This window comes from Gallinula chloropus (genome assembly GCF_964237585.1).
Source record: "Gallinula chloropus genome assembly, chromosome: 7".
Classification (NCBI taxonomy): Eukaryota; Metazoa; Chordata; class Aves; order Gruiformes; family Rallidae; genus Gallinula; species Gallinula chloropus.
The window spans coordinates 28,442,013-28,452,698 of record NC_140092.1 but is presented as its reverse complement, the minus strand read 5'-3'; the positions used below and the strand labels follow the sequence as shown (position 1 = coordinate 28,452,698).

At 45.8% G+C, this 10,686-nt stretch overlaps 1 protein-coding gene across 1 annotated transcript in view; it reads left to right on the top strand.

Annotated features, from left to right (window-relative positions):
• Window positions 1-1,141: 1,141 nt before the first annotated feature.
• Window positions 1,142-10,686, top strand: part of ARHGAP10 (Rho GTPase activating protein 10) — a gene marked incomplete at its 5' end in the record, with an annotated part of 157,446 nt that continues 147,901 nt past the window's right edge. Inside the window, one exon of the mRNA XM_084266799.1 lies at window positions 1,142-1,295. Coding sequence (XP_084122925.1) covers window positions 1,142-1,295 — 154 coding nt within the window. The remainder of the gene's footprint in view (window positions 1,296-10,686) is intronic.

The window sequence follows — 10,686 nt, the reverse complement described above, 5'->3', positions numbered from 1 at the left end:
CTTTACAGAATAACAGAACGCTTTGTGTTGGGTACCTCAAAGATCCAACCCTCCCCCCTCACCATGGGCACGGCAGGTTGCCCAAAGCCCCATCCAACCTGGCCTTAAATGCTTCTAGGGATGAGGCTTCCACAACCTCTCTGGGCACCCTGTGCCAGGGCCTCACCACCCTCTCAGTAGAGAATTTCTTCTTAACATCTAACCTAACCCTGCCCTCTTTCAGCTTGAAGCCATTGCCCCTTGTCCTGCCACTGCACTCTCTGAACAGTCCCTCTCCCACTTTCCTGTAGGGCCCCTTAAAGTATCGGTACACTGCCATTAAGTCACCCAGGAACCTTCTCTTCTCCAGGCTGAGCAAGCCCAGCTCTTGCAGCCTGTCTTCAAAGGGCTGGAGCAGCTCTCCCATGATCATCTTCACGGTTGCCTCTGGACCCGCTCCAGCACCTCTATGTCTTTCCCCATCCTGGGGCCCTGCCTTCCACTGAGAGCCTGCTCTGCCCCTTCCTAGAGCCACGGACGTTTCCGTGAGGTGAATCACCCACCCACTACAGCTCAAACCCCGTGGCCTTCCCCACCCTGTCGTATAGGAACAGGCAACCCGCGGCTTGCCGCGACAAGCCGGTGCGGTGCGGGCTCTCCCACCCACCCGGGCGCCACCGGGGAAGGCTTCGCCTGGCGGCCGGTACGACAGTGCCCACCCGCGCTCCCCGCACAGGGCTGCCTCGCACAGCCCAGGAAGGCAACTCTCTGCCTGACTACAGGCACCCCCACCCCGGCGCCTTATGTAACCACCGCCGCCGCGGGGCGGGAAGGAACGAGCGGGAGGCGGGCCCAGGCGCGGCGGGCCGTCCCTCTCGCTTAGGGCATCGCCCAGCGGTGGCGGCGGGTTCGTGCCTACCCGTCCAAGGGCGCACCGCCCCTTTGTCGCGGGGAGGGGAGGGCAGTCCCGCTCGCCTTTGCCCGCGCCCGCCCGTCCCTGCGGAGAGCTGCCGCCGCTGCTCTCTTTGTGGCAGCGGCTCCCGCCTCACCGCTGCAGGGGACCCTGGCCGCCCGCGGCTCCTCGACCGCCCGGGAGGTCGGTGCTGCTGTGGCGTAGCCGCAGGCGGTTCGCGGGAAGGCGAGCCCCGGCGCAGCGGCAGCCATGGGGCTGCAGCCCCTGGAGTTCAGCGATTGCTACCTGGACAGCCCCGGGTTCAGGGAGCGGGTCAGAGCCCACGAGGCCGAGCTGGAGAAGACCAATAAGTTTATCAAGGAGTTGCTCAAGGATGGGAAAAATCTGATCGCCGCCACCAAAAGTGAGTGAAGGGGTGCGGGGGGGAGACGCCGGGGTCGCTGCGGGGGCGGCTCCCGGCGGCTCGGGGCCCGGGGCTGGCAGCCGAGAGAGGTTTCGGCTTCGAGCTGGAAGCGCTCGCTTTGCTTGCCGTGAGTTTCTCCTCGCTTGGCTTTCTCCAGCTTCTCCTTCGCCAGCCGCGCTGGGGACACGGTTCCTCTCCAGCCCTTCACCGGGGAGAGGGGGATAAGGGGTAGCGGCGGTGGCGCCGGGTAACGCCGCTTCGTGTAACGCCGGTTGCATCTCCCTGTCTCTTGGCCGGGCCCTGGCTCATGTGTTCGGTGGTGCCGAGCCCGGAGCGAGCTACGGCCTTAAACCCGCAGCGAGTGCTCGGTTTGGGGTTTTACCGGTGCGCTGCCAGCTGTGAATTGCCAGTCTCAACATAAGGCTGTAGGTACACCTGCGTTTGTAGTCTGCGAAGAGGCTGCAAAATAACCCCTTTGTGACAATTCGAAGCATGTTCAGGAATTACCAGTTCTGTGGTGACAGCACTAGTTATAAGTTCTCTGTCTTTGGCCCCTTCTGGTGGGACTGTGTTTTTTTTAATTTTACTTGTTGAATATGTGTGTATGTTTGTATGTGTATGGTTAGCCCTGCAGTGGTTTATGTGGGAATTGTGTTGTTTTCCTTGAATGTTAATGCATGTTGTTAACATAGGATTGTGGTAGTGTTTCTTCCATTTAACTTACGGTCTAGGAGTGTAGTCTCACAGGTATCTATTAGGACGATTGACTATGCCAGTTATTCACAGAAAACACTAAGGTTCTCAGGAGTGTGTTGTATCTTTGCTGTCATCGAAAACTTCTGAAGATGGGGAATCAGGCTTTCAAGCTATTTCCCTTTAGCTAAGAGGGATTTGGTCAGTGGTCTGAGCAGTGTAGCTGCCTGAATACGGTGAGGGCTGAAAAATGGAGACAGCTCATTTTTGTGTAAATAAAGAAACATTACTTCCTGGGTTTATCTCTGAGGTGGAAATTACTCTTATCGTTTTTCAGCTGTTTGTAACTTACTATTTGGCCAGTTAACATTCAGTTTTTGGAAACAGTGTTCTTTAAGGATTGTTTGAAATCTGTGACTTGAAGTGTCAGTATAAATCATCTTAACTTGGAATGCAGAGTAGAAAAGCGTCCCTAAACTTGGCTAAGAATGGCAGAGGAACATCATTCCACTCTGCTTCTATTCCTCAAGCATCTAGACAGTATTTCGATAACTGCCCCAAGCTGTTGGCTTCTCATGTATGGCTACATCTACAGAACTCAATTTGAAAGTGTGGTGGTGCAGAAAGCCCAAACTCGAATCAGCCCTGGTGTCCCCAGCAGAATCCTGTGCTGGTAACTTTGGCTTGGTGTGCAGCGCTCGGCGTGCTTAGCCGCGTGTCGTGGGAGCCAAGGGAGCCCCGTGCCAAGCAGAGGCACCTGGGCTGAGAGTAGAGCTTGAGGTTAGCCCATGAGGAATATTTAGAGAAGCTCTCTGACATGCTGCCCCATGTTCGTGTCTAAGCAGTTCCTTCCTTTCTGAGGTGACAACCAGAAGTTTTCTTCTTGAGTTAAGGTGCTGTACATCTAACAAACATCTGTACTTCAGGTTTCTGCAGTTGTGTCTCCTGTTTGAAACGCCCTGCATGACAAGTCTGAAGCTGAGCTGTCTTCCTCTGACACCGGTGAAACTGTGCCACTGTTAAACAGAAGTTAGAAGACAAATGTAACCAGAGAAAACACAAGGAGTTAAAACCCAAACCTCAGTGGCTTGGGTATTGGTCATGTTTTAAGAAGAAAACATTGTCATCTGATTTTTTTTTTTTTTTGAGGAACCTGATTCATTTGCTGGCAGGAAACCAAATGATATTAATATTTGTTCCAAAAACCAAGCTGAAGAAGTGGTTTAGACGCAGAGCTAGCTGGTGAGCTCTGTCAGAACTGCATTTTCTGCACAAAGGCTGGCTTGCTGCGATCTAGAGGATGTGATAATAAAGCAGGGCGTTTTGACAGCTGAGGTGACTCCCTTGTAGGCAACAGTTGATTACGATCTCTGGAAAACTGTTTTAGTCTTTTGAACAAAAAATGGCATCTTGATAATAGCTAAAATATTTCTCTGCTTCTAGAAGCAGTTTAATTACAAAATTTACATCTGTTTTAATTGATACGTGAGCATAATAAGCTTTTCTGGATGGGCTATAAAATACCAAATTTTAAGGTACACTACTCTTAAGTTTGTGGGAAATGAAGTGATTGCAGTAAAGTCTGCTTGCTTTTCCCTCCCTTAGCCCTTTCCTTATTGTAAAGCAGTGATTAACAAAAAGTGTTGTGAGGATTCTTTAAGTATGAATAACTGATGTGATTGAATAGATCCTACTTCCTGCTTAACAGACAGCCTTCTAAGCCACTTTGATGCTGCCTGCACTGGGTTACATCTTGAGAGGTGGCGAGCAGATACTGCCACCACTCCCTCTAATCACAAGAGTCATCAGTGTCTTGCAGGGCGAGATCCACATGATGTGGATCCTCTCTTTGGCTCCTTTCCATTTGTCTCCTCAGTTGTACTGGGAGTGTGTTTTCCACCTAAAACTCAGAAGAATTGATTGGAAAAAAAAAAGAAAAAGGAAAGAAAGAATCTTTTGCATTCTTAAATTGTTGAGTTGCCAGTATGAAACATATTTCAAGCACATCTTTACACTTTAAAGTCTTAGTTGTTTCAAGAATCTGATAGGAAGATAAACAAAACTGACTCAAAGCTGTCCTGTTCCCTATGCGATGGTTTGAATCACTGAGTTGTCTAGCTCAAGCTAAATGTTGAAAGAATGAATAAAAAATAGATGGCTCTTTCTTAAGATGATTAAATATGTTTAAAAGGAGTACAGAAAGGCATTCTTTTTCCACTGTTGGTGATCAGTAAAGACAAGCAGCATACACATATGCCTTTTAAAAGAGAAATATGTGTTTTTCAGGGGATTCCAGTTCAGTTAAACAAGTGAGGATCAAAATAGTTTATAGCTAACTTCTGGATGGAGCTGGTTGTTCTGTTCAGAGAAACTGAATTTAAAGGTGCCTGATTGGAGAATCCTGATTCTGAAATGTGAAATGAACTTGAGAGGTTTAGTTCTGAGCTCTTGAAATCTCTGAGATGGAAATTGTTGGAAGCTAAAGGACACACTGGATAAATACTATGTACTTGCTTCCAAATTCTCACTATATTGGTCCAACTCTTGGTCTCTGGACACGAGTATGAGATTTGTTTGGGATTTCTAAAGATACTTTTTTGGAGGTGAGAGTTTTCCATAAATTTACAGTGGGAGCTGCCACTTCTTGGGACCTTGTGGTGGAATAGGAAGAGGCAATATGAGGTAGGTTTTGGCCCTGGGCATCTCAGCGTGGGAGGTTGCCAAGGAAGCTTGTGAGTGCAGAAATCTGTTCCACGTGTCTGAATTAGAGCATCCCCTTTCTTGGATTTAGGCTCAGATCAGAGCAGAATTATCCAGGCCTGGAGGTTGGTGTCCCTGCCTGTGGCAGGGGTTTGGAACTTTATGGTCCTTGGGGTCCCTTCCAACCCAGACCATTCCATGATTCTATGATTCTGTTTGGATCACTGCAGTGACTTTGTGTTTGGCTGAGAAGGCAGAGAATGGAGAAGCCAGGAAAAGGGAAAAAGTGAGTTCCCTAAGAGACTTGGAAGGGGTGGTCTGTATGCAGTGCCCATCTAAGGGAAGCCTGGACAGAGTTTGGTAGGAAGGGTGGCCCACATGGGCCTCTCTGCTAAAACCTTTCATGGAGTCGGGGTCATCTACTGCCACATGGGCACCACAGTGTTCAAATACTGTTATCACTAGTCCTGGAATGCAGATTAGCCACCTTCCTCCACTTACACCCTGAGAAACTTGCTACTCAGAAGCCCCACTGTGCGTTTTCTACCATGGTGGACCTGTCCCTCATTACGTTGCTGCCTCTGTTTTGGCTGAGAGCAGGATAAATCCTCCTGTGTTCTGAGGTTTTGGGTTGTGAGCCTGGTTCTGTGATGTCTTGGCTGTTCTGTTTGGTACAGCAGAGGAGGAAACCAGACACCTTTTCTCTCCAGTGCCAGTCTCTGCTGGCAGCTCAGTGTGCTCAGGCTTCTGGCAACTTACTTTTTTATTGCTATTTTTGTAATGACAAAATACTGAATTCTCTGAGGTGTTATCATAGAATGACAGAATGCTTTGGGTTGGAAGGGACCTTAAAGATCATCGAGTTCCAACCCCCTGCCCTGGGGGGGTTGGGGTTATTAGTCACTGATCATTTACAAGTTTACCATCAAGGGGTTAAGCAGCCTGGAAATTCTGTTGGCAGTAGGAATAAAGCCATTCCCAGTCCCATCTCTGGAATAGGCCAAGTCTTTGTTTTAACAAAGTCCACTGAAGAACCTAATCCAAACCCAAGACCCAGTCTGATGTCTGAATTGGACAAACCCATATTCTTTTTCTTGGCCAGTTCTCTTAGTGTGTGGTGGTGGTTGACCCTTCAGATACTGGCCGAGGTAGGCTTTGGGAATGACCTTGTGTGGTTATTGTTGCGTAACCACAAAGGCTGTTGTAATCCACATAATAACACCACATAAAAGCCACTCTGATCACTTGGGTTCTTTCTGTTAAGCACAAATTGTCCATTTTTTAAAGCTTTCCTTAGTATAATCTGCACTTAAGAAACCACTTAGCTGAATTTACAGTGTGTGCCAGCTCTCCAAGTCTCAGGAATTTGCTGCAACAGAAACGTTCTACTGACACTCCAGTACATGTTAAAGAAGTAAGGTAAAACAGCTAATACAGGACTCATGAATAACCTCTAGAAAAGAAATTGACATTAACTAAAGATCTGGCAAGAATTCCAAGACCAAGCTTCTTACTTAAGTGGTGGTGGGGGGAAGTGGGAAATGCTGTGAGGGGCCCTTGAGTGAACTTGTGTGCAAAGTTTCCTAAATTGGCAGCGATTAGTTAGGACTTGGAATCATTTGCCTTGAATTCAGTGGGAGCTGTGAATCAGTAAATCTTCATGTTAAGAAAGCCATTTTAGTTTTCATTTAGTACCTGAAAAATGAGCTTTATTTCTTTCATAAAGCATGCTTTGAGTGTGATACCAGTAAGCAAATAAATGCTCAAAGTAAACACCCTGAGATTTAATTTTGAAGTATACACTGCTAGGGCACAGTTTGATTAAAAATTACTGCTAGGGCAGGCTAGATCCTGTATGTAAAGGCTACTGAGTAGTATATACCCTAAACCACCCCACACCTTTCTATTGGAATTCGGCTTAATAATGGCAACATTAGGAAAACAGGGCAAACAGGTACTTTGAGGCCCATCTAATACAACTTTCCCTTAAGAAAAACTGCTTTTAATAACATAATACAACGTTGCTTCCAGGTAATTGCCACAGTTAGTGCCTCATTAACTATGACAGTAGTTTGGTGGGGTTTTTTTGCTTGGAGATAAATTTGTTTCTATATGAAGATTAGGGAAGTACTTTCTTTTAAGAAAATACTCTGCTGAAGTAAAGCATTTATTACTGTGTCAGTACCTATAAAAAGTGTCAAGCTCATTCTGTGGAGGATGCCAGTTTGTCATCTTGAATCATGCCTTTTCAGCTTGGATTACTAACTAGCTCCATTACCTTCTTTGTCCTGTAGATGTTCCACTGTTTGGCTTATGTTCCTCTGTATAGGTTTTGGTGGGGTTTTTTGGTGGGTGGGTTTTTTTTCTGTATTAAAAGTAGAACATTGTGCTAGTGAACGAGATGATGTGATTTCAGAAAATAGGAATTTTCATGAATTGACCTGTGGTAAGAGATGTAATGGGCTGTTGTTGAATTAAATAATTCTGTCTTTTAATCATTTGGGGGGAAATATCTTTTTTTCAGCTTTGGATGAACTGTCTAAGTGGTCACTAAAGAGAACATCAGTCGTTGATGTCATGGTCAGTCTTCAGCACAAAAATAATAGAAATAAGTAGAGTGGGTTGTTATTTTTAGAGAATTTTTAGAGAAGGTGTCTGGTAGAAAAGTTGGAAAGTTCTTTTTTTCCAATACTCTTCTAACGACAAGCCTTTCAGAAACGTGATATTGGGTTTTATGGAATCTGAATCCATTTTAAGGAGTGGGAAAAAAAGGATGGGTTTGCCTTACAGTCTGTAAAGTGCAAACACCTGCTTGCAATTAAATGAAGAAAAATAGACCCACTGCTGAGGCTGTAGGTGCATGCTGTTTAGCCTGGAGTTATCCCATGCTTGCCAGCTCAGCCTCGCACAGATGTTGTGAGCTGTAACAAGCAGAGTTTATGACACCCATACCAGTTCTCAACTCAGTTTAAAATCAACTTCAGAGTCTTTAGTGAGGTAAAACTTCTCTCTGTGATCCATCTGGGTTTTTTTATGGGGGAGGCATCCTGCTCTGAAGGATTACATTTGTTTTTTTACTGAGGGGAGTAGTGTCCAGGCCAGGCACTCTGCCCTCACTGAGGACAGGGAGCACTTGGAAAGGTGTACAAAACCTCTACCTCAGTACTTCTCTCCACCTCTGTTAACTTCAGTGCTTCTGTTTTACAATACCCACTCCAGTCAGTACCACAGCACTTAACATGTTAACTTATAAAAACAGAGGCTTGAGGCAGATAGTCCTCAGCATGGGAATCTTGGCAACACGCCTAATGTTTTGTTGATAGGGTTGGTTGTGGCTTTTTGAGATAATTTTTATGACTTGATTATGTTTGATGGGGTTTCCTTTTGGGTCCAATGCTCCTTTTCTGAGTTTCCAGCCTAGATTTGGTGGTGGTGTTCCGTGACAGCTGTTCTTGAGATGTTTTGAGTGGTTTGATCACCTTTTAAAAGTCTCTGTGTTTTTGAGGTGGCAAACTAAGGCACTTTAAGTAGCTGAATGCTGAGTATAAAATACATGATCAGATGAGCTTGGGCACACGTTGGCAGAGTAGCTTAAGAAACTCCTGCTCAGGGAAGTTAACATCTCTCTCCGCTGGTGGTTGCTGCCACCCACTGTAGTTCTCAGCTTTATATCAGCACGCAAAATCTGTCTCGTTGCTAAGTCAAACCCATCTGCTTTGCCAAGTTTAAACTAAGCCATCACGTTCTGCAGTGAGCTGAGGTAGGCACCTGTGTTCCACCTCAGCAGCTCCTGGGGAGGTTGTGCCCTCTGGGTGTAACTTTGGTAGAAGAGAGGGTAGCTGCAGTGGCTGCAATTTGAAATGCCCTGTGTGGTACATCTGTGATACCTAACCATGTGCTATGGCTAGCAAGGCAGTTATCTCACTAGGAAAGAAGATTCTGGAAAGGCAAGCAAGTCTGTGGCTGGCTTTCTGCTACTCTCAAATTCCTTTTCTAAGCAGACATTTCTCAATGTCATGTTGTCATTTTCCCATACATCCTGGCAGCTATGGACGGAGTTTCTTGCAACCACCCTGTTCTCATAAATGCCTTTTACTCTTTCTGCTCTGGTTTTGTTTCCTCCCCTTGTTCTTTTCCCTCCTCTGTGTTTGCTCATCTTTCAGGATAAAAATAGAGAGAAAACATCCAGGCCCTCAGAAGCAATGTGGCCATCACAGGCCAAGGCCAAATCAGACATTCCTGTAAATCATTCATGCTGGGACTGTCCTTTGTGGGAAAGGAGCAGTGGGAGGGAAAAATAACTACAGAGATGGCAAATTGCAGTGCTATTAAACAGATTATGGTCTTTACTGCCCACACCTTTGTCCTGTCCTGTTGTTGCCCCTTGAGTTGAGGGTACTGGGCAGGTGAGGGTTATTGGCTCATTAGATAGGTCAGAGAGAAGGCTTTGCCTCTCAGTAGATCTGGTTGTTACAGTTTCCCTTCCTTCTCTCCAGCTTTTGTATATACACACCTGGCTGGTTGGGACTGTGTGTCCTTGAAGAGGAAAAAAAAAATTGTATGTTTAATTTGGCAAGGAGAAAGCAGTTATCTTGGGCTGAAACTGAGCAGGACTGTGTATCAGGCCTGGGCTGTGGAGAGTGTTCTGCTGAGTGTGGTGTCCAGGAGTAGATTCTCAAGCCGCTTTGTTGCTGGTGAGTGTTTCTTAGCATTGAAACTTGCCTGTTTCCTCTGTTATGCTGTTGTATGTGGTCTTAGAAACGACAAATGGATTCATGGGGAAGAGTCTGAAGCTTGCAGCATCTCAGCCTTAAGAAAAGTCAGACTGTATTCTGTGAAATGTCAAAAGTTGGGCTCTCTGCCCAAGCAGAGGGTGAGCTCCTTATTTTTGCTTATTTCTCTTAATCTGTGATTTTGTCAGTCATTGGAGTTCCAGGCTTTGAAAAATACTATTATTTGAATGTAAGTGTGATGGGAAAAAAAAAAAAAGTATTTGATAAGGAAACTTGTAGCAGATTTAAATGGAAATAGGATTGCTTAGAAAATGCTTCTTTGCAAGATGGTGGGTTTTTTTTTTAAACAGGTGGAGGGAGCAGGCTGCCAGGTCACCAAGGACTTGAGAAAAAACCTTTAGAAACATCATTTTGGCAGAGGGTCCCTGTTCTTAGAAATCCATCAGGGGGCTGAGTCTGTAGCACATGTGGATTAACAGACTGTGAACCCTGCATAGTTCCAGCCTTTGAAACCCATCAGTGCTCTGAGAACAAAACACAAAACAGTGTCATTTCCATTGTCAGTTCTTTTTTCCTTCTGAAATAGCAGGTTGTGTGCTCTCTTTGCTGAAAAGGCCTGGTCCAAATGACAAGCTCAGTTACAAGCCAAATGACTTTGTTTCTCCAAAGCTTTTTGTCCCTTTGACTCTTGGGCCTGCAAGCTTTTCTGGAACAAAGCTGTCTTTCTTCCAGTCCTCTCTTAACCACTCTTGCTCTGTGGTAATATTACTGTATTTGTATTGTGCCTCATTTTCCTTTATAGATTCAGTCATTTCAATACTCACAGTTTCAGATCTCTGTGGAGCCTCTTGCTTAGCTGTTCCCCTGTTCCAGCAGATTATTCAGCACCTTTCCTAAAGGGGAAAAAAAAACCCTACTTGGATGTATTGTGTCCTGTTAAAATTCTTTTACTTCTAGAAGTAAAATCATCTAATGCCAAAAAGAATCTGGAAACACTGCTCAGTCCCATGGCTGCATTCATTTTTAGATGCAGAACACCTCTGTGTGTCTACCAACACTGTTACTGCTGTTCCTCCAGTGGGGTTCTCTAGGCTTGCCCCTGAAAGGGAAGGCTGCCCTCCTTGAGAGCAGGGAGCTAGCTGGTCAAGCATGACAACTTGTTGTTGGCACCTGTTTCTCTCCTCTTACTGCGGTCTTTTCCTAAGTTTTATGGAGGAATGGGGCCGAGCTCCAGACATTCAGCTCAAGTTGTTATGTGGTTAATA